Source organism: Odocoileus virginianus, chromosome 4, assembly GCF_023699985.2.
Source record: "Odocoileus virginianus isolate 20LAN1187 ecotype Illinois chromosome 4, Ovbor_1.2, whole genome shotgun sequence".
Lineage (NCBI taxonomy): Eukaryota > Metazoa > Chordata > Mammalia > Artiodactyla > Cervidae > Odocoileus > Odocoileus virginianus.
The window spans coordinates 80,847,146-80,871,299 of NC_069677.1; the positions used below are offsets into that span (position 1 = coordinate 80,847,146).

At 53.0% G+C, this 24,154-nt stretch overlaps 1 protein-coding gene and 1 non-coding gene across 4 annotated transcripts; one reads left to right on the plus strand and one right to left on the minus strand.

Moving 5' to 3' along the window:
• Positions 1-497: 497 nt before the first annotated feature.
• WDR4 (WD repeat domain 4) lies at positions 498-19,170 on the minus strand. 3 transcript variants are annotated; one of them, XM_020892726.2, is made up of 11 exons: positions 19,035-19,170; positions 17,439-17,504; positions 16,031-16,174; positions 12,222-12,378; positions 11,583-11,695; positions 9,409-9,469; positions 4,474-4,572; positions 3,704-3,768; positions 2,727-2,910; positions 1,922-1,991; positions 498-1,365 (listed from the first exon to the last, which is right to left on the minus strand). In XM_020892726.2, exons 1-11 carry the CDS (start codon positions 19,121-19,123, stop codon positions 1,172-1,174), a joined length of 1,242 nt encoding a protein of 413 aa, XP_020748385.2. In that variant the 5' UTR covers positions 19,124-19,170; the 3' UTR covers positions 498-1,171. The 3 variants fall into 3 exon arrangements, with proteins under 3 accessions (XP_020748385.2, XP_070322929.1, XP_070322928.1); XM_070466828.1 differs by lacking the exons at positions 17,439-17,504; positions 19,035-19,170 and having other exon boundaries at positions 16,083-16,172; XM_070466827.1 differs by lacking the exons at positions 16,031-16,174; positions 17,439-17,504; positions 19,035-19,170 and adding an exon at positions 13,689-16,022.
• A 2,357-nt stretch (positions 19,171-21,527) lies between these two features.
• On the plus strand, positions 21,528-21,632 carry LOC139034875 (U6 spliceosomal RNA). Its single transcript, XR_011487454.1, has one exon. It is a non-coding gene; the product is annotated as a U6 spliceosomal RNA (small nuclear RNA).
• The last annotated feature ends 2,522 nt before the right edge of the window (positions 21,633-24,154 follow it).

Below are 24,154 nucleotides of genomic sequence, written 5' to 3' on the forward strand. Positions count from 1 at the left end.
CAAATTTCTCCTAAAACCAAGAATTCAGAGCATATTAGGAATGAACACTCCGTATCAGGACAAAGCCATGGCACCCCACCACCCTTGAAGGTACCACCCTCTCTCCACCAACTGACTACCCTGCCCAAGTCAGATGGGGGACCAGGGCAGGGGTGGGGGGCACAGGTGTGTGTGGTGCATGCGCCACGGGGCAGGGCAGGCTGGAGGTGGGGGGAAGTCCCTGATGTCCCCTGTGGGAAGCAACCCTGAGAGGTTTATAAACAGTATTGTTTCCAGATCAGCGTTTAAATTAAAACAAGGCACTAAGGAACAATCTGACACCTTCCAGGTTTTGATACACCAAACGACCTATGTCCAATGCCCATGAAACACCCCCCACACCACAAAAACGTCTTTCTTCAAACCAAAAGGTAAACATCTCAATCACAAAGAGCACACTCATCATACACAGTTCTGCTCAATATATTTTGAAATCAGTTCCAGGTGATGCTGCTCAATTTTCTAGAAGCTGCAGAAAAACTCTTTATTGATCAGGAATTAGCACACAGCTGGCTTTCCTGTTCTGCTGCACGTGCGCATGTGCAGAAAGTCCAGATCAAAATCAATCATACACGTCACCAGTCACCTCCCTGCAGAGTGAGTGAGTGTCCAGCCAGGGCACCCCAGTTCTCACGTATCCGTGAACGAGCCTGTCTCCACCAACGCTGGTGACAAGCTCTCCTCGCCCCACGGGGCCTGAGCACCAGGAGCCAGCACTCACCCCTCTTGGGCTAACAGCCCATGGGGCACATGGCCGCCTGCTGGACAGCACGGCAGACCATCCAGAAGGGCAAGCGGAGAACAGCGCAGGTATCCACCGTGCTGCTGGCAGCCTCCAGGCTGCCGACGGAAGCGTGCTGCAGGACGAGCAGGAAGGACGAGCGCCAGGCCCGCGGGCGACCACCCTCCAAGGAGAACGGAGGTGCTGGGTGCACTTACTACTCTCGAACAGCGTCTCCAGTGACGCTGACCCGCGGCACAGCTTTGGGGACAGAATGTTCTAGAGCCCATGGTCCCGTCCAGCTGCCCGGCATGGCCCCAGGGGTCCGCTGAGCCAGGATGGAGCTCACCACCGCCCAGCCCGAGGAAGTCAGGGAGCTGTGGGTGGGAGGGGAGAGGGGCACCCCGAGCGCTAGGACGAGCAGCCCCGCGCCAAGTCCCCGGTCTTCATCCTCTTGGTCGGCCCGCTAGGCCCGGGCGGTGGGGCCCGGCGCCGCTTCTCCAGCTGCTGCTTCAGCCGCTCCTCCTTCTTCTTCAGGTAAGTGGTCATGTTGTCGCAGGCGGCCTTGTAGAGGCTGCTGAAGCCACTGTCCACGCCGGCACAGCCTGCGCGGGAGGGGCGACGCTAGGCGTGAGGATGGACGGGGACTCAGGGCTCTGCCTCTAAGGGGGACCTGGCGGACCTTCCTGTAGCAGGGAATGAACTCGTGGACCTTGGGGCCTCCTCGGGCACTGCCCCCAGAACACCCACCTCCTGACGGCCACGCCTGGCTGCCCCGAGGACTCGCTTCTCACAGGACACAGGGTCCTGGGAGACCAGGTGCAGGGGCCGTGGCTGCATCCTGTTGGCACCTGACCCAGGGTGTCCTCTGGCCAAAGGAAAGGGGAGACACGCGGCCCCCTGTCCAGCAACCTGCAGGGACCTGAACCCTGCCAACCAAGTGGCCCGGAGGTAGGCCCCACTGAGGTTAACTTGAGACCAGGGCAGCGCTTCTCTAAGGGGACCGACCAGCCCTGCCTCACAGCGCTCGCCTGCCCTGAAAGGGACACACACCCCACAGGCCCCATGTCCTCACCCCAAGAAGCGGACCCCTGCTGGGTACTATGCTCTTAGACCTGCTGAATGTGACCCAGGAAAAGCAGGCCAAGGATGAGTCCTCACCTTCCAACATGGCCCAGTTCACACGAACGTGAGCAGAGACCCTCTTCAACTCGGCACTTTCAGGAACAGACTGAGGAGATGAACAGAAAACCTTTATCAGAGAGGACAGAAACCCCCAGGCTGCCGCACAGGCACGGGACAGCCTGCCCTCCGCACCCCCAGGAGGCAGCAAGGCCGTCCACCCGGCCCGTCCAGCGCAGCAGTGACCAGAGCTCGTCACAAAGAGCCGGGGACGCGCGCTGCCGGCTCATCACGGGTGACACTAAGGTGCCTGGAACCCGGCAGGCACAGGCCAGGGGCATTGGCTCACCCCTGCCGTTCAGGTAAAAATACCTGAACGAGCTGCTGGGCAGCCCGGAGCACTCATCAAGGACACACAAGTGTGCAGAGAGCTCTGCGAGCATCCCCTGCCCCTCACCATGGCGCCTGGTGAGCCACAGGCCAGGCGGGAAGAGACACACAGGCCCACCCAGGTCGCCTGCGAGGACGGGGGCCCTCGGCGTCCAGTGGACCTGAGGTGCAAGACTGTGCCAAGGCTGCAAGTCTGAAAGGTACCCACCCAGGACCCCCCAGCTGCAGGCTCTTCTCCTAAAGAGACATGAGACCAGGAGTCACAGGGAAAGGGTACCAATGATAGCAACAGCCCCCAAAACGCCAGTGTAGACACAGGACACTGGGGAACCTGGCAGGCACCCCAGCTCCCTGCCCCCCCGGGACACAGCCTCTGGCATGGACGTGATCAGGCTGAAAGGGGTCACAGCCACCTCTTCCCAGCTCGGGGCATAGCAGCGTCCAGCCCCCTTACCTGCCACTGGCCACCCACGGGCCTGCAGAGCACAAGGGGGTCCTCCTGGCAGTCTTGCAGGACCCACAGCCCGTGGCCCTCCTCGAAGGCGGCGTCCCACACCCGGTGCTGGAAAGTCAGCAGCTGCCTTGGAACCAGCTGTCGCTGGGCAGCATCCAGCTGGAAGATGTAGACCACGGGCAGCCTGCCAGGAGAGAGGGGACAGTGAGGACAGTGCCCGTGGCCCGAGGGGCGCTCGGCCCACCAGCGTCTCAGCTGCCACCTCATGACTCCCTGAGCCCCGAGCACCCAGCCACTCCTGCGTCCCTGCCCCCAGGAGCTGTGAGCTCACCAAGGTTTCTGTCCCCAAGTCCTGGAGCAGCTAATTACACAGCCAGGACGAAACTGTGCAGAGGAGACAAGCCACTCCATCCACTGAGCAGCACGTGGACCCCAGGCAGTGAGCTCAGCCCCCCACCCCCAGCCCAGGCAGCATTTGACCCTGTAATCCTGCGTCTTCCTTTCTAACGAGCTCAGATGCTGACCCCAGGGTTTTCATCAGGACAGGTGAGAATGTGGGAGGCCCCCCAACCCCGTTCCCAGCACGTGGACAATGCTCAGGAGGGCACAGGTGGGCGGCCGTGCTCCCCACACCCGCCTCGTCTGCACTGAAGCCCCCAGGGTCTCCTGTGCTGAGCTGGGCCTGACCGGGGTGGACGCTACCACAGCTAACCCTTAGCCAGGATTCCACCTGCACAAGAGGCCATCCGGAGGCCACACACACACAGGCCAGTGAGGCTGGGGCTGCCTTCACGTTGGCGGACGAGTGAGATGCCGGTATACAGGAAGGAACCCGCCCCTGCCACAGCAGCGGGGCTCGGAGTCGAGGTCACTGTAGGGCAAGGCTGAGCCAGAGACCCCTTTCTCGTCTCCCGGCCTCCTCCCACCCTCATGGGCCTACAGGAACCAGGAGCGACGCCGTGTCCACGTGGGCTCACCCATCACACGAGAGCGCCACGCAGTCCTCCTGGCTCCAGTAAGTGATCCTGGACACGGCGAACCTCTGTAAAGAAAAGCAGCAGCCTCAGTGACATCAGCTGGCCAGGATTGGATGCCAGCTGCCCTGCTCTAACTTCGGGCATCACTGCAGGACCGACAGTCCCCGTGTGTGGTCCACAGCAAGAGAGGACCCTACAGGACTCTCCAGACCCCAGGGAGGGCACGGTTCACAGGCCACCCTGACACACGGGCCTCACGGAGCCTGGGCAGCATCTCCAAGTCAACGGAATTGGTCAAAATCGGGCAGAGAGCACACGGGGAAGAAAAGAGGGGGCTGTAACCAAGGACAGCGTGTACGTGAGCATCCACAGGTCCTGGCAGAGGACGCACCTGGGGTCAGAGCCAGCAGGAGCAGAGGGGACGTGGCGGGGCCGCACACAGCTCTCAGAGCAGGCTGGGGGGGGGGGGGGGGCCCGGGCTCGTGCTGGTGCAGCCAGGCCCAGCGTCGGGAACCGCTCACTCTGGTCCCCTCTGTGCCCTGCCTCGCATCACCATCCAGAGGCATCAGGAGGTTGAGGAGGGCACGGATGTGCAGAAGGCAGCAGAACACACAGGCCTCTGCTTGCCACGGCTCCAACGGGGGCACCGTGGCGGCAGAAACCTGAGGGGGAGTCTGCACTGACAGCAGGAAACTTCTCCAATGTAAAAGGAAGTTTTTCCACAGGATCCCAGCAGCTGGAGAGGCCCCGAGACAAACGTGTGGGCTTACCTTGTCACTCCAGGGCTCCGCAGGCTCCTGCAGGCTGGTCAGGGGACAACAGTGTAACTCGCGGCCACTTCGGTACTCCCAGAGCCTCAGGGTGCGGTCCTGCAGACACCAGAGATGGTTAGCGCCCAGTGGGGTATCCAGGCTTCACCAGGTCATGGGGACGATAACACGGAGGCAGCGGCCAGCGCACCTCCCCCAGCTAAACGCTCTTTGCTTAGGGACAACTGTACAAAGCATCTCACAGACCAGTAAGAACACACAGGGGACCCCACTCAGCTCAATGGACAAGGACACAAGACACCCTGTCGTGCTGGGGGTCAAAGACGAGGCCTGCTGCGCGCGGGCTGGGACTGCAGTGCACATACACGTGTGCACAGACGTGTGCACACACACGGATGAGCATGCATCCACACAGGAAGAAATACGTGAGGCTCATGGGCACTGAGAACTGTCCACGTCACTGCTCTGGAATGGGTGCAAAGAGGACGTCCATTTGTTACCCATGAGACTGTCAACTGGTATAGCCTGATGTGAGCTCCAAAAATAACATAAATGCAAAAAAGGGTTTGCCAGGAACAAGACAAGCGTGCCCATTTCTAGTCACCATAGTACTGGAAGCCCTAGCCAGAGAGCAATCAGACAAGAAAAAAAAAAGGAATCCAACTGGAAAGGAAGAAGTAAAACTGCTACTGCTTGCAGATGATGTGGTTTTATTTACAGAAAATCCTAAAGACACCAGCAAAAAACTACCAGAAATAATAAATGAATAGTTTCAGGGTACAAAATCAATGCTCAAAACAGAGTTTCTATACACAACCCCACACATAATTGCATCAAGAATAAAACACGCAGGAATAAATTTAATCAGGGAGGTATAAGGCCTATACTCAGAAAAGTTTAAGACATTGTTGAAAGAAACCAAAGACATGAACAAATGCAAAGATATTTGTGCTCATGGACTGGAAGAGTTAACATTGTTAAAATGCCCATCATTAACTAAAACAACTGAGGATTTAATCCAACCCCTATCAAAATGCCAATGACATTTTCCACAGACATTAAACAACAACAACAAAAAAATCCTAAAATGTATATGAAAACCACAAAAGACCTGAAGAGCCAAAGTAATCTTGAGGAAGAATAATAAAGGGGAAGGGTGTCACACTCCCTTCACACACTGATTTTGAGCTACACTGTAAAACTACAATAATCAAAACGGTATGCTAATGGCAGAAAAAGCAGGCACACACATCAATGGGACAGAACTGAAAGCCCAGAAACAAACCCAGGCACATATGAACAATTTACAATAAAGGAACAAAGAACATACAACAGAGAAAGGACAGTCTCTTCAATAAACAGTATGGAGAAAACAGTCATGTGCAAAAGGATAAAACTGAACCACAGTCTCATACCATGCAGGAAAATGAACTTAAAATGGATTAAAGACAAATGTAAGACCTGAAGCTGTAAGAAGAAAACACAGGTGCTATGCTCTCTGACACTGGTCTTAGCAAGATCTTTCCAAATAAAATTCCTCAGGATAAGGAAATAAAAGCAAAAATAAATGAAACTACATCAAAAAAGCTTCTGCACAGCAAAAGAAATGACCAACAGAACCACCACCAAACAAATGGGAGAAGATATTTGCAAATCATTCATCTGATAAGTGGTTAATGTCCAAAGTAGACGAGGAACTCATACAACTCAACAACAACCACCTTTCAACCTTTAAAGATGGGAGGAGGATACAGACAGACATTTTTCTAAATAAAGACACATGGATGGCCAACATGCACAGGAAAAAGATGCCCAACATCCCCAATCATAAGGGAAATGCAGATCAAAACCACAGCACCCTATGTGAGCCATGGGGTGAGACAGCACCCGTCTGCCAAAAGGGCTGCCATCGAAAAGACAACAAATGTCAAATGTCGGTGAAGATGTAGAGAGAAGGGACCCCGTACACCGATGGCGGGAATGTGAATTGCTGCAGCCACTATGGGAAACACTATGGAGGTCTCTCAAGAAATCAGAGCTACCAAGTGATCCGGCAATTTCACTCCTGAGAAAACAAAAACACTACTTTGAAAAGATGTATGCACCCTTATGTTCACTGCTGCATTATTCACAACAGCCAAGATACAGAAGCTAAGAGCCCATCAACTGATGAAAGTGGCACACACACACACGCACGCGCGCGCCCAACCATAAAAAAGGAATGAAATCTCACCATTTGCAACAGAACCACTGACAGACCTAGAGGGTATCATGTCAAGTAAAATCAGTCTGGTGGAGAAAGACAAATGCCATATGATTTCACTCATTAAGTGGGATATAAAAAATAAACCAAACACACACACACACACACGGATACAAGGAACAGAGTAGTGGTGACCAGAGGAGAAGGCGAGATGAGTGAAGGGGGTCCACTGGACTGGACTGCGATGCATGGAAACTAAACGGCTGGTGTGAGCACGCTGCAGAGTGCGCAAAAGTCAAAACACAACGTTGTGCACGTGAAACGTAGGTGTTATAAACCGTTACCTCAATAGAGTAAAAAAGAGAGGGTAATGTTAAGAAATATCTGCTACAACACTCATCATAAGATGGCAGGACACAGAATGAAACATCTACAGAGAAGGGCCAGACGGAGAGTGAGATGGAGCCGGGTGCATGCTGGCATCTGATGAGGCCTGGTGCCCAACTCTGACACCCGGGCACCAGACATCGAGGAAACTCGAAAGATGAGCAACACACCGGTGGGGGGGGGGGGGGGGGGGACACACACAGGAAAACCCCTTAAAAACCCCACACGTCACACCACCTCAGGAAGTGCAAAGGTCTGCACGCAGGATGCAAGAACGGGGCTGTGAAGAAAGAATGTTCCAAGGACAAGGGCAGAAACTAACATTCCCGCAGGAAGACAGAGTAGAAAAGGGAGCAGGAACACAAGAAAAGAAACATAAAAGGAAAGAGAATGAGACAACAGGGCCAGTGCCCGCCTGATACAGGTTCCAGGAAAAGTGGGTGAGGGCAGCTCCAGAGGCAGGAACCCAAAACCCCCAGGTGTAGACCTGAGATTCAGAAAGAAAGAGCCACGGACTGTGAGCGATTTTCAGGGGCCCCTCCGAGCCCCCCGAGCCCCGCCCCTTCGTTCTTCACACTATGGGGTGAGAAGGCCCCCAAACACGTCCAGAGAGAAGGGTGATCGGACCCCATACAGGGGACCCAGACTCAACGGCCTCGGACTAGAAAGCCAAGCGAACTGAACACCAGAGAAAACCCTGGAGCTCGACCACCTGACCTGCAGGGAAACACTGGACGGAGCCCCATCCACCTGCCCGACCACCGAGAGCTGGGGCGGGCAGAGGGCAGCTCCCGCGAGCCGGGCCCCTGAGTCCCCGCGCCTTCAGAAGCCTGCCCCACGACGTGCGCCCTCAAACGGGGGCTGCCTGTGCTTGTTACCTGTGCAGCCTGGAAGCACCGGCCAAAAGGACACAGCCGAGGTCCCCCGGGGCTGGCCTCGGCGGGGGAAGGGGGGCAGTGTTGGTTTCCATTCTAAGCCTGAGAGCAGTGGCTGGCTTTCCACATAAACACACAAGCTGCAGTTCACAGCATGCAGGGCACACACCACACACACCATGCTTGGGCCGGGGTAGCCGGTGAGGAGGTGGGGCGGCCCCCAGGACCTGACGGGGGGCGAGCAAGCCCCCAGGATGTGTGGCATGAGGGGGGGCCGGCCCCCAGGACGTGACGGGGGGGGCGAGCAGGCCCCCAGGATGTGTGGCATGAGGGGGGGCCGGCCCCCAGGACGTGACGGGGGGGCGAGCAGGCCCCCAGGATGTGTGGCAGGAGGGGGGGCCGGCCCCCAGGACGTGATGGGGGGCGGGCAGGCCCCCAGGTCGTGGGCAGGCCCCCAGGATGGCCAGTGCCAGAACTCCTGCGTTTCTTTGAAAAGGAGTAGAAGCACGATGCTGGACGTGGTAAAGCTGAGCAACCAGACCAATGGCGGTCAGTACACTTCTCTGTGCCCGCGAGTACTTTCCTTTATTTTAAGAGGCTTACAACAAAACCCACAGAAGCTGGCTACCACTGAGAACTCCAGCACGTTTATTTTCCTCTTTTCTCTCACAGGACCATGCATAGCTTTCCAGAACAGGACAAGAGAAGAGAAAAGTAAAGACCAAAGAGAAACTACATGTGGAGAAGGAAACAGGATGCGGTTGCCACCCGGAAGGCCTGCCCGTCAGGGGTCCACGAGGCCCCCCCCAGTCCTCTCCAGGCCCCTGAGTTGCAGAAAAAGCTAAAGGGGTGGAGAGGCAAAGGTGAAAGGCTGTGGGCAGAGCTTCTGAAGAGAAAGGAAGACTCAGACCCTCTTAGTAACATAGACCTGCACGTCAGCCAAGTGCTGCTTAGTCATCCCGAGAGGAAGGTGCCCCCAGTCACCCAGCTGTTAAGGCTTCGGGCCCGCTCCCAGGACCGGGCAGCTGTCCTCACTGACCACCCTTCCCCCACGGCCAAGTGCACAGCCTTCTCCACACGCTCACACGCGACAGAAGGGTCACGGAGAAGGGCCGAGCGCATCGGCACCGGGACAGAACCAGGTCCTCCTAGGATTCAGAAAGGTCCGTCTACCAAACTCTAACTGAGATCACGATGCTATAAGGGCCGCTCTGCCCAGAATTCACGCCATGCTGTTCCAGCGCAGTGCACACACACGTGCACGCACACACACAGCCTGAAACAGGGCGCAAGCCAGTCAGCTCGACAGGGAGCCACAAGCACCACCGAGTGGACGGCCACTCAACAAAGGCACACGCCGACCTCACACCACAGCTGGGAGCCGAAGACGGGCTGCTCACAGCGGGCCCACCCCACACGGGGTACCCACGCCCCCACACTGGGGGTGCACGGGGGGAGCGGAGCACTCACCCCGGAGGATGACAAGAGCAGCTCGGGGTGGTTGGGCACCACGAAGATGCGGCTCACGAACCTGCAGGGGAGAAGCAGAGGGTGAGCTGGGCTGCTGTGACTCCGTCTGGCCCGTGTCCTCGGACCCGGACCCCAGGAGAAACCACGAGGAGCGACAAGACTGTGTGCAGAGCGCGCGTTGTCACTCCAGTCGTGCTTCCCAGGAAGGCCCCAGAGGGCCCGCCCTGCTCGGAAGCTGCCCCAGGGCACACACTTCAGTGGGTCTGAGACGCCAGGATGACATGCAGGCAGGGCGGAGGGGGAGCGGCACCACTGACCACCAGCCAGTCGCACCCACTGCGCCGCACCCCAGCAGCGCCCCCTCGCCAGAGACCGGCCCCCACCCGAGCTGCCTGCTGCATTCCCATCTCTAACGTGATCTAGCACTCGGGCGCCCGGGGACCCCGGACAAGGAGCGACCCCCACGGCTCCCTACATCCACCAGTCCCCCTCCCAGCCACCTGGATCCTTACCCTGGCCTGGGCCAGTCCTGCTCCTCAGGACCGCCATCCCAAAAGGCCCACCAAAAGGAACAAAAGTACATGCTAAACCTGGCCTGTGTTTATCGCAGCAGCATGACCGTGACAGCGGGTATGGGCCGCCTCAACATCTCAACAGGAAACAGGCGGAAAATGCACTTTCCAGGGCCTTAACCAAGAGTGACAACTGGTCATTTACTCACTGAAACACCCACTGAGTGCCAGGCACTGTGCCAAGGGCTGCAGACAGCAAGGAGCAAACCTGACAGAGACCCCGCCCCCAGGAGGCAGAGGACTAGGTGGGGCAGGGGGGAGGCCCAGGCCATAACGAGCCCCTGGGTGTCAGCACAGGCTCGGAAGAGCCCATCCAGCCCCAACGCGAGCCACCAAGCACAGCTTACCTTTGCTGGTAACCACACCAATAAACAGACTCAGGTAAGATTAATTCTAACACTAGGTTTTTGCCTTAACTCAGCATTCTCAAAGTGTTACCATCTCAACCTGCATCAATGTAACAAATGAATGACAAGCTGTTTTTACACTGCTCTTTCATACTGCCTTTGGAATCTGTGTTCACACCAATGGCACACCTCACTTCACACTTGGGTGGCTCATGGCTCTGAACCTGACAGCAAAGGCTGAGAAGAAAGAACAGCGCTGGGGACAGGCATTCTCCAGGGGGGTCCTGAGAGAGCAGAGGAAAGAAGGAGGGGCTGAGCCACAAGAAGAACATGCCCAGAGGTGAGAAGCGCAAGGATAAAGGCCTTAAGGCAGAGTGTGCCCGCTGGGGCAGGTGGGGCGCAGCAGAGACTGGGGGCAGGGGAGGGGAGACTGGGGGCAGGGGAGGGGGGTGGGGGGACAGGTCATAGGAGTGACTCCAGAGGATGACTACAGAATACACTCACAAACCGAGCAAGCAGCGACCTTCTTCAAGGCCAACATTTACGTTCCATTCAAAACCAATGAAACAGGAGCAAGCTCAGAACTGAACCACCCCACCAGGCTCTCCTCCACCTCGTTATAACACTTGGGCCAATTCTACTGCTGTTCCTGCCTGCAGACTGTCATCAGCCATTTGCCTGAGAAGATCGACAGTCTGCAGAAACGCCTCCCTCAGGTTAACATCAAAGTCCACTCACTGAACGAGCGCTCGGGGGCCAGAAGACAGCTGCCTGGATGATGGAAATGACCAAGGCGTGTTCCTCATCCCCTGACACCCACCCCCACTAACCGTGGACCACTGCCTGGTGCTGCCGGGCCATCGACCCTGAGGAATGATGTGCCTTCCAGAAACAAGCCCTGAGCCATGTGGAAACCACGGGTGACCCTAACTGACCAGAGCGGCTGTCAGGGGAAGGGCCTCCTGCAAGCGGCAAGGTCAGGCAGCCTGCAGTGACGGCAAGCTGGGGATCGAGACCTGGACGCTAAAGAGAAAACCTGATGCTACCCAGAACAACTCCAGCAAACAGGTTCTGAACGGGGAAGGAGGTTCTGAAAGTTCCAGAGGCCCTGGTACTGGGGGAGAGCTGGACTAGGGTCTCGTCAGGCGGCAGGCCAGGCGCTAAGGACAGTCGCCTCCTCCCGGGGCAGGTGCCTCCCCAGCCGAGAGCCAGAGCCTCCCTCTGCAGGGGGCAGGGAGTGGGGTGGGGGACTCACTCGGTGTGCCCCAGACAGAAGGACTCGATGCTGTGTGGAGCTGCGGCCCAGCTCACCCGGATCTTCTCGTCCCGGTCAGCGGTGAGGACAAAGCGGTCGTCGGGACTCACGGCCTGTGCACAAGGTGAGAAGGGGCAGACCCGGTGGTCAGCACGCCGGCTCCCCCCCCACTTTCCCAGGCCTCAGCTCAGGTGTCCCCCAAGGGCCTCGGCTGTATCTGGATGCCCAGCCTTGCCCACTCCCGTCTTCCCACCAGGTCACTTTTCTCTCCTTCGTGTGTCCCCATATCCAGCCAGTCACCAGGTCCGACCCCCGCTTCCCTACAGGGCCCTACACCAGCCCAGCCGCCACCCCGCTGCAGCCCAGGCTCATGGGTCTCTCAGTGCCTGGGGGGCGGGGGGCAGCTCCTGGCTGGGGGACTGGAGGACATCTGCTCTTCCCAAACCCCTCCTCCTCGACTAGACCACCCAGCCGCCCCCAACTCGACTGCCCTCCTTCACCGCGCTTCACCTCCCGAAACCTCGCCTCCGCAGCCCCTACCTCCAGGTCGGCAGGGCCGCCCCTGCCACGGCAGAGCCCACACCCGCCCCCTCCGCACCCTGATCCCGACTGCAGCCAGTGAACCCACTGCCCACGCACCACATCCAGCAGCATCGACAGGTGTCCGAGCTCAAGCCTGCCGCCCCCATGGGGCTCCAGCACCGAGAAGGAATACACATCGCCAGACTTGTCCGCCACCAGGATCCTCTCCTCAGAGGCCGTGAAGGTCAGGGCAGTGCACCTCCTCACCACGGTCCTACAAGGCCAGAGACGCCCACGGTCGGCCTACAGGGGTCAGCACCAGGGCCACCGCTGACCTGCGAGCCACCTGACCAGCGGCTCCTGCCACGTGGCAGCTACGAAAACGCTGCCAAAAACACACAGCAACTGTGAGGATGGAGACAGAGCCAGTGCCTCAGACAAATCTACTTTTATGATGTTGTTTCTTCTCAAAATGTACTAATGGTAAGGTCTGGGTGGTGAGTATCTAAGTGTCTAACCCTCTCAACTGGCCTTGTGTTTAAAGACTGTCCTGATAGAATGCTCCCTGGCCTCTTTGTACATGTGGGAGATGACAAGCCCAGTTTCCTAAACACTAAACGTGCTCTGGGCTGCAATCCAAACCACAAAGGATGCCCCTGCCCTCTGGCTTCCCACCCACCCACTGTGGGCATTGCCGCCTGGGCCAGGATCCTACAGGCACTGCTTGTGCCCAGCACCTGAGGACAGGAGGGTCCGACACCAAGAGCTGGTTGGGGGGGAACCGCCACCAGCGACCCTCCACTGGGGGCGCATCACAGATCCAAACCCCTGATCCATGAGAGCCATGAGGTGTGTCATGTCCACGAGCCACGAGGAACAAAACTAGGGCTGTGCCGACACAGGCCGACCACCCATTGCGCGTCCTGGGCCAGGGGTCATAGTTCTTCCTGCTGTCATTTCCCATTGTTTCCACTGAGAGGTATCTTACATTAGACAGGGGCCATGCCACCGCTTCACACACAAACACCTGCCATCTATCTACATATGAGGCTTCGTCGCAGAAGAGCCGGCTCCGGCTCTGTCATCACCGAGGGCTGGCAGGGACCCGCTGTTCCCATAAAGAGCTGACATCCGGGCTTCCCTGGTGGCCCGATGGTTAAGAATCTGCCTTGCAACCCCAGGGACATGGGTTCCATCCCTGGTCCAGGAAGATCTCACATGTCTCAGAGCAACTGAGCCTGAGCACCACCAATTGCTGAAGCCCAAATGCCTCTGGAGCCCATGCTCTGCAACAAGAAAGGACTGCAGTGACAGACTCACGCACTGCAAGTAGAGTAGCCCCCACGCACCAAAACTAGAGAAAGCCCACGTGCAGCAGTGAAGACCCAGCACAGCCAAATAATTTTTTAAGTAAAAGAAAAACAACTGGCATCTATCCTGGCTCACAGCAGCCAGGACACCAAGTGTCAGCTTGAGACAGAAACTGAAGCTTAAAGGAACTACATTCCCCCCACAGGGACCATCAGATCCCTGCCCGCCTCTTGGGAGAAGGATGAGGGGACCGAGTTGAGCGGGAGGCCCCACCTGGCCCAGGGGTGCTGCCAGGGGCTCGACAGCCACTGGACCATCTCTGCCCCTCGGTGCCAGTGCAGCCCCGCGAGGCCCCGCGAGGTGGCATAAAGCGATAAACTCGGGGAAAACAATGACAGAAAAAGGTAATTAGACTCCAGGCAGGATTAGTCAGAATCCGCAGAGCTGATAAGCAGCTTCAAGGAACCCAGGCACAGCCCCAGCTGGGCTGGGGGGGGGGACACATGACACAGCACCCTAGGACCAGGACAGCCTCCAGCAGCAACGGGCTTGGGTCCCAAGAAGCTCGTCCGCCCGGGGAGGAAGTGACCCCTTCAAAGCTGGTCCACTCCCCATGGCAGCCCCACATCTGCAGGACGCCATAGCTCCTCCGGGTCCTTCGCCAGCCAGGGGCTTCCAGCTTTTCAGGCTAAACGCATCCTGACACCAATTCCAGGATGCAGCTGAGCTGCACGGAGGGGGTTTGGGAGTTAAGGTTCAAGGGCGTCAGCTCGCAGGTGGGGGACAGGGCATCAGACAGGACTGCAGGCAGGCTGGGCATGCCACCCCAACAGGAGGAATCTTGGGGGCACCATTTTCAGCCTCTGCAGGGACTGCAGTCTCAGCACTTTTCCTGCCTTCACAGAGTCACTGGGTTCACGGCCCAGGACCCTCTTCTCAGCCCCCCACCACCGCCCCCAGGCAACCTGGGCCCCTCTTCCTTGCCAGGGCCAGAGACAGGGCCCACTGGAGCCAGCTCTGAGCTGCAAAGGGGTCCCACTCAAGGCCCAGGCTGGTCAAATGTGGATGAACTGGATGTCAGACATACAGGGGTGGGTGTTGTTCTGAGGGGGCCCATCAGATCCCAAAGGGGCTTGTGCCCCAAAGGTAAAGCGCCCCCTCCAGGATGATGTCTGCTGTCCTTGCCTCGGTGATAAAACTAACCCTGCTCCCCTTCTCCAAAAGCTTCCTAACAGAGGGAAGGCTCTGAGCTCCAAGAAAATGCATGGGAAGAGCTGAAGTTCACCCTGACCCCGCCCCTTACCCAGCAGTCAACAGGACAGAGGCCCTGGAGTTTGTAATCTGGTTCCTTAACATCATAAAATTACATCACCTGTCCTCTAAACCACCTACTGCAAGCACCTCCTACACGAAGTTACTCTGCTGATATCAACCTAAAAGCCAGAAGCAAACATACAAGAAAAGCACCAGGCACCTAGACCACTAAAGTCTACAGCTCACGTTATTCAGGTCTCCTATGGAGAGAACCTGCGACATGGGACCTTCCCCTCAGTCCACACCCTCGGGGAGAGACCCAGGCGTTCACAGGGACCAAGAACACCAGCTCTGCCCTGGGCTCAAGGAGTCTCACCTAAACTCCCTCATTAACAAGGCCACACGCACCCCTCCTTCCCCACTCTTCAGACTCTTATAGAACAGCCAGGGCACCCAAGAGCCCCGGATGCTCACCCTCTCGAGGGGTAGGAGCTCCGGCATCAGGACCCAGGACTGTGGCAGGTTGCATGGACGCTCTTGTGCCCACGTCCAGAGTTGCTACCCGCAGACACACACAGAAGGGACAATTCCCTCATGTGTAGGCCTTCTAGCAAGTCCAGAACTGCTGCCTACAGAGCAAGCGCAAGCTTGCCTCCAAATCGCACTCGAGCAGCAGGCCCTGCGCGTGGCCCCACACCTCCCCAAGTAGTCAGTGTTCCAACGAGGGACCCAAGGGTCAAGAGCCCGAACAGTGGGCACGGCCCCTGTGGTGAAGACTCTCCCTCGTCCATAGAGAGGCCGGGCCTGTGGCCTCACGGCCTCAGAGGTGATCTCCAGGGGGACTCCGAGTTCCAAGGGCAGAAACATATGGTGAGGAAACTGCTGCCAGGGAAAGGCAGGTGACATCCTTTCCCATAAACACGGAGCCCCAGCCTTTCAGATACTCAAGTGAGTGCACCGTCTTAAAAAACTCACCAAGTTAACACTGTGGCCCAGGTGCCTTACCTTACACAAAGCCCCCAACACTCTCAGGGGCTGGAGAAACAACACTGTTTGGAAGCAGGATGGCCTGGTGGCCAGGACTACAAACTCTGTAGTTAAGAGACCAGGACACGGCCCAGCTGAGCTGAGAGACTGTTGGCCAAGTAGGGTGGGTGAAAACAATGCCCCTACCCCACTCACCGGCCTGCTATGAGACTTAAATCTGCTAATACCAGCCCAGCACTCAAAACAGCGCCTGCCACAGGGCTGGTACCACGTGTTAACTACTGACACTATGGTTACTATCACAACTGTTACTAGCATGCAAGTATAAGTTGTGCGTTCAACATCGTTAACAGTTCAACGTTAGCATTTCATACCTGACACTCAGACATTGCCATGGGTTTGTACGGAAAAGAATCAGACGCTTACTGTCATCAGTTAAAACAAAATAGCTGCCAGACTTGGAGAAGGTGGACGCCAGAACGGTGTCACTCCCCTGATCCACAGGCTGTCCGTCCTCCCTGAGAAAGACAGGAGACAGGTCAGGCCTTACCTGAGCAACTGAAGCTGTGCCATTCAGGCTGGTCCTGTGTGATTATAATGCGATCAGATGTAGGAAGTGCAATGAGGTTCGTGTAGTCAGGATACAAAACATATTGAGGGACATGGAGAAGATCAAGACCACTCTAATTTTAAGGAGTAGAGCTAATACAGAAAAGTCTCTCAGCATACACGCCAGAATCCCAAGGGCTGAGCTGGAAAGACCCTCGGATATCCTATGGACCATTCCCTCAAGGGCATGAACTGATCCACAACTAGAGGCAGGGATCAAATCATAGTTTTTTTTAAAAAGGGGTCCCAAGTCCAATTCTTCTAAAGAAAACTACCATACAGAATGACAAAACAAACCTGTGGTTACCAGAGGGGAAAAGGAGTGAGAAAGGGATATACTGGGAGATTGGGACTGACATATATACACTGCTGCTGCTGCTGCTAAGTCACTTCAGTTGTGTCCGACTCTGTGTGAGCCCACAGACGGCAGCCCACCAGGCTCTGCCGTCTCTGGGATTCTCCAGGCAAGAACCCTGGAGTGGGTTGCCATTTCCTTCTCCAACACATGAAAGTGAAAAGTGAAAGTGATGTCGCTCAGTCATGTCCGACTCTTCTCGACACCATGGACTGCAGCCTACCAGGCTCCTCAATCCATGGGATTTTCCAGCCAAGAGCACTGGAGTCAGTTGCCATTTCCTTCTCTGGACATATATACACTACTATATGTAAAACAGATAACTAATAAGGACTTACTCTACTCTATACTCTGTGATGACCTATATGGGAAAACAATCTAAAAACAAGTGGATATATACATATATATATATGCACATAATTGATTCACTTTGTTGTACACCCGAAACACAACGTTATATATCAACTATACTCCAATAAAAAAATGTTTTAAAGACTATACTTCTCTTTTTTCAATTAGCTAATTTCATACACCTGCTTTCAATGCAAATTGAAATTGCCTCTTATTTCAAAGCACCAATAAAATAGTTAACTACTGACAAACTAATTTAAAGTATTTTTAAAAGTTCTCATATTCCTAATGCCTAGTTTGAAAGTCAATAGCACATTTCTCTCTGGAGGTGGTATCTGGTTTATCCACACAGCTGGGTAACAGAAATGAAGAATTCAGCAAATAAAAAAACAATTTATTTCCTAGACTAAACAGTCCCATTACTGAAACTATCAGTCAGCCCGAAGAGATCTTCTGCACCATCTCACCCTTTATGTTCTTGTGACTTCTTTTCTGCAGCACTGCAATCATATATGAAGAGGTTGTCGTCATCACTAAAGAAAAATAACAGCAATATTTTAAATGAAGCACTTTGTTCATTACAATGTTCACTTTAAAAAAAAAAAAACCTGGATCAAAAAAATATTTGCATCCTCAATAAGGATTTTCTCCACAAGAACTTGTCTCCATAAGATATTTCAGGGAACAGCTAAGGAGCTTTAATTTGCTGAACCTATTTGTATCTGCCATACATAACTGCCATGGTCTGTCCATAAAAATCAGTTAAGTGAAATAAATGAGGACCAAAACTCAACAGGAATATACCATTCTTTAACAACTAGAAAATCAGCACAAGATGACTATGTTACTCAGTTTTCATTTAGCCTTATGCACCCAAGTTTAAAACTTGGGGTACTTGTTTAGAAAAGCTCCAGTGCCTGCCAAGCGCTTACCAGTATAGAAGCCACCCACTTTCCCTACCAGGCCCTAAGCAGCACCCCCACCCCACCCCACCCTTCTAATTCGCAGCCTTTAAAGTGACTGTAGCCAAACTCTCTTCATATGGAGCACTTCCATGCAGGATGAACAGCAGCCCTCCCAGCCAGCCACTAGGTTTCCTCAAAAGGTGTGAACTGAATCAACCAGATGGAGTCTAATTTTCTCATCTTCCACTGTGGCATGTGCTATGGCTCTAAAATAAAATAACCTGGGGCAGACAACAGGTTTGTGAATAAATCTATGAAATCTAGACTTAACATCTCACTGAATCTCTGAAACCATACTCTGAACAAAGAACACAGCGCACATTTACATTATATGTTTCAAGTTTGGGAGAATCAAAACTACCCTGGGAAAGGAAATACGGGGCCGAAACTGGCCACTGCTAATATTCAAGGGGTTTCTGGATCAAGACTAGTGGACCAACAAACATAAAAATCCCGAGAACGATAAGTGGCAAGAAATCAGAGAAAGCAAAAGGACGACCTTATAAAGGGCCACTAGGGAGAAAGCGGCTGTGGTTCTGGGGGTAACCTCCAGCAAGGACTTGTCAGGTAAGACCCTGGCCCCGAAGGGTAAGGGTAAGACCCTTGTCAGGTAAGACCCTTTGTTTACCGAAGGGTAAACAAAGCGGGGTCAAGGGATGTGGGCGGGGATGAGGAAGCAGGCAGCGATGCAGAGAGAGGGAAGCGAGTGCAGAGAGCGCGACGAACGTGGTCCCCGGGAGTAAACCCCTCTCCCCAAGAGAGGCCAAGAGCTGTCTTCCTCCCACGCCCCAGAGAAGTGCGTCCCCCAGACCCCACAGAGCCCTGAATGTCTGGAGCGGAACCGGCAAAGAATGCCGCAGGCCCGCCACTGAGGGCGCGGGGCCTTGGCAGGTCTTGGGAGAAGGACAGGGAGAGCGAACATTCCGAGGCGCAGGCACGCAGCCGGGCTCAAGTGGCACCGGAGAGCTCACAGGCAGCAGCGGGGCTCCCTAGGGTCACTCCAAGGCAGGTGCAGCCCCGGCGGGGCGGGAGAACCGGAATCTCAAGACCCTGGCGCACGACCGCAACCTGGGCTTCTGCTCCAAAACGACCCCTCACCTGCTCGAAGTGGAGGTAGCCAGAAACCGGCTGCCGCCCCGCACTACCAGCGCATGCCCGCACAGCGCCAACCCCGCAGAACTCGCCATGTGCCCGCCCAACGCGCCTCCACCCACGTGCGCCGTCAAGCGCCTCTTCCGGCCGGCGCTAGAGAGTGACGTCAGCCGTAGACGCCGCGGGGTGACGTCGTCCGGACTCGCTCCCGCGCGCGAGCCGGCGGCGGGCATGCGCAGAAGGTGTTCTCTCCCTTCTTTCGGCAATGAGGCGTTCGCGCCGTTTAGGGTCGATTGCTGATCAGTTTTGTTCGGAGGGAATCCGCTTACTTGTTTAGTGTTCGTTTCTTCCTCCAGACTGCATAGAGCTAGTTCTGGATATTTCTCGCGCTATGGCTAGGCGACTTGGCCGGTCTGGTACCTACCTGGTCCTTCAAGAGCTGAGAGGGTCTGAGTTCGCATCTAGGTCCCGAACGTGGTGTCTGAGGAGGGCGTAGAGCTGAAGCCGCCGGATGGGAGCTGAGCCAGACACACCCGAAGAACAAAAGTGCTGAACTACTATTTTTCAACACAGGATAGGGCTCTTTTCCAATGTTCTTAATGCTCACGGAGTGGCAACACCAGCACCAGTGTGCTGGATGCTTTCTTGGGATTCTCCACCCCCATCTTCCACATTGGTCATCTGATCGCGGAAATCCTCCTGGACGCCCCTTCTCCCCGTGTCCATGGCCTCCGCCGCGACACAGACCAGAGAGACCCCTCTGCTCTCTGTTCTCACGTCCGCGCTTGTCCCCACCCCGACCCCCGCAGATCCACATTGCGTGCTAAAGCCAGAGAGACGTTTCAGAGCATAGTTCCAATCACCTCATCCTCCTGCTTAAAATTGACAAGTGGCTTCTCATTGTTCTCTGTACAGAAAACAAATCCTGATCTTGCTCTATGAGACTCTATGTTGTCTGGCTCCTGCCTACCCTGGAAGCTCATTCCCTACCAGGTCTGCTTCATTCTCAGTGCTCTAGACATGACTATCGTTCAGGTTCATTGGCACAGTGATAATAGCAACCACAGGACTCTAGCACACGCTAGTCTTTTCACCTGAAACATTCTCTCCACATCCCATCTCTATGTCCCTAGTTAATTCCAGATACCCAGTTTCACTTCAGTGCAGTCAACATTTAATCAAGGAAGCTTTTCCTGACTTTTCATTGTTTATATGCACTACACCCTTGATAATCTGCTTAATATCTTGTCTCTAGACTACAAATGCCACGAAAGCAGGGACTGATGCTGACTCAATTGGCAGGTTACCAGTGCACCAGCTTGCACCACAAAATCTGGCATGAAGTCAGTGCTTGATCAATATTTGCTAAGTAAATAAATGGAACAACTAATTGTCTTATGTGTGCTAAGTTGCTAAGTTTGGTCTGACTCTTTCTGATGCCATGGACTGTAGCCAGAGAGGTTCCTCTGTCCATGGGATTTCCCAGGTAAGAATACTGGAGTGGATTGCCATTTCCTTATCCAGAGATCTTCCTGACCCAGGGATCGAACCCTCATCTCCTTCGTTGCAGGCAGACTCTTTACCACCGAGCCACCAGGGAAGCCCAGTTGTCTTAAAGGATCCGCTATTTCTGCATTAAGTGAAGGAATTATGATAGGCATGAGGCATAGAAAACTAGGACTCATTCAAACTCCATCTCTGGATTGATTCAAATTTGAATTTACACCCAGACTTAAAGGTGGCAAAGCAAAACACTTGAGGAAAGCCAGTCTTCCTGAAAGGCAGTAAGGTAAAACAAGCTTGTACCCTTTCGGACCATGTTTTTTTCTGGTTATATGCCCAAGAGTAGGATTGCAGTATCATATGGTAGCTCTGTTTTTAGTTTTTTAAGGAACCTCTGTACTGTTCTCATACCCAAACTGCAACAGTGTTTACAATAGCCAAGACATGGAAGCAGCTTAAATGTCCATCAACAAAGATAGACAAGATGTGGTACATATACACGATCAAATATTATTAAGCCATTAAAAAGAATAAAATAATGCCATTTGAAGCAACATGGATGGATCTAGAGATGAGTGAAGTCAGAGAAAGATAAATATCTTATGATATCACTTATATGTGAAATCTTTTTTAAAAAATGATACAAATTAACTTATACAAAACAGAACCAGGCTCCTAGACTTTGAGAACAAATTTATGGTTACCAGGCGGGAAGGGTGGGGATAGGGAACGTTAGGGAGTTTGGGTTGACATGTACACACTGCTACATTTAAAATAGATAACCAACAAGAACCTACTGTATAGCACTGGGAACTCTGCTCAATGTTACATAACAACCTAAATGGGAAAGGAATTTGAAACAGAATACATACAGGTATAAGTATAACAGAATCACTTTGCTGTACACTGGAAACTAAAACAACATTGTTAATCAATTATACTTCAATATAAAATTAAAAGTTTTACAAAATAAAATATTTTCTAAAAGGGGAGGGGGTGCTCGCTTCGGCAGCACATATACTAAAATTGGAACGATAGAGAAGATTAGCATGGCCCCTGCGCAAGGATGACACGCAAACTCGTGAAGCATTCCACATTTTTAGAGGGTGTGGAGAAAAGGGAACCCTCTTACACTGTTGGTGGGAATGCAAACTAGTACAGCCACTATGGAGAACAGTGTGGAGATTTCTTAAAAAACTGGAAATAGAACTGCCATATGACCCAGCAATCCCACTTCTGGGCATACACACTGAGGAAACAAGATCTGAAAGAGACACATGCACCCCAATGTTAATCGCAGCACTGTTTATCATAGCCAGGACATGGAAGCAACCTAGATGCCCATCAGCAGACGAATGGATAACGAAGCTGTGGTACATATACACCATGGAATATTACTCAGCCATTAAAAAGAATTAATTTGAATCAGTTCTAATGAGATGGATGAAACTGGAGCCTAATATACAGAGTGAAGTAAGCCAGAAAGATAAAGAACATTACAGCATACTAACACATATATATGGTATTTAGAAAGATGGTAATGATAACCCTACATGCAAAACAGAAAATGAGACACAGATGTATAGAACAGACTTTTGGACTCTGTGGGAGAAGGCGAGGGTGGGATGTTTTGAGAGAACAGCATCAAAACATGTATATTATCTATGGTGAAACAGATCACCAGCCCAGGTTGGATGCATGAGACAAGTGCTCAGGCCTGGTGCACTGGGAAGACTCAGAGGGATTGGGTAGAGAGGGAGGTGGGAGGGGGGATCGGGATAGGGAATACATGTAAACCCATGGCTGATTCATGTCAATGTATGGCAAAAACCACTACAATATTGTAATTAGCCTCCAACTAATAAAAATGAAAAAAAAAAAGATTCTTAAAAAAAAGGGGGGGAGGGGGCTTTCATGGAGGCAGAAGATGGAAGAGAGTCTGTGTATCACAGAACAGAGAACACAAGGGCTGGGGGAGGGGAAGAGAAGGAGAGACAGGAACAAACCAGAGAGCAACATAGAGACCATTGCAAGGGAGTTTCAGTGAGGGGTTGACTCTGGGCAGTAACCACAGGAAGCAAGAGACTTCACAGTGTTTCTGACAATGAATCTGTTATAAACATCCTTTCTATTCAGCTAACCTAGGCTGCACAGTGAAAGTCCATGGCCTGGGGTATTTTTCAGGCATGCAGATAAATTACAGTTTCTCTTCTGGGTGGGATAACAATACCAAGACCAGAGATGGCCAGCCAGTCATCACCAGGCTCACAAGCGAATTAAACTTTCCTTACAACTATGGGTTACATCTTCCTAAATGTTCTATAACACATACTCTTACAAATACAATTAAATGTCATTTGCATACTTAAACTGATCATGAAGCTTCATTATCTTCATGTTATAGGTTACAACCATTAGAAATAATTACAGTTTTATGGAGCTGCAGTATAATTGGAGACCAAAACATAAACTTTAAGAGGAATCCTGCATTATATCAAAAGACTCAGAACATGTATAAATGAAAGCTTAAAGATCTGTGCCTAACCATCAGATGTGAACAAAACGTAATCATTATGATCTTTTTGAGATGACAAATCATTTGCATCGCACTTTGAATTTGAATAGTATCAATACTTGTGCCAATAAGACTTATTTTTCTCAAGATTTTTTAAGTCAAATTTCATAAACTATACCCTACTTTTTCATTTTCAATTCAGTTCAGTTGCTCAGTCATGTACAACTCTATGCGACCCCATGGACTGCAGCATGCCAGGCTTCCCTGTCCATCACCACTCCCAGGGCTTCCTCAAACTCATGTCCATTGAGTCGGTGATCCCATCCAACCATCTCATCCTCTCTCATCCCCTTCTCCTTCTGCCTTCAGTCTTTGCCAGCATCAGGGTCTTTTCTAATGAGTCAATTCTTTGCATCAGGTGGCCAAAAGATTGGAGCTTCAGCTTGAGCATCAGTCCTTCCAATGAATATTCAGGACTAATTTCCTTTAGGATTGATTGGTTTGGTCTCCTTGATGTCCAAGGAACAAGCAAGAGTCTTCTTCAACACCACAGTTCAAAAGCATCAGTTCTTCAGTGCTCAGCTTTATTTATGGTCCAATTCCCACATCCACACTTGACTACTGGAAAAACCATAGCTTTGATTATATGGACCTTTATCAGCAAGGTAATGTCTGCTTTTTAATATGCTGTCTAGGTTTGTCAGAGCTTTTCTTCCAAGGAGCAAGTGTCTATTAATTTCATGGCTGCAGTTACCACCTGCAGTGATTTTGGAGCCCAAGGAAATATAGTCTCTCACTGTCTCCACTGTTTCCCCATCTATTTGCCATGAAGTGATGGGACTAGATGACATGATCTTAGTTTTCTGAATGTAGTTTTAAGTCAGTTTTTTCACTCTCCTCTTTCACTTTCATCAAGAGGCTCTTTAGTTCCTCTTCACTTTCTGCCATAAGGGTGGTGTCATCTGCATATCTGAGGTTATTGATATTTCTCCCGGCAATCTTGATTCCAGGTTGTGCTTCATCCACTCTGGCATTTTGCATGATGTACTCTATATATAAGTTAAATGAGCAAGGTGACAATATACAGCCTTGATGAACTCCTTTCCCA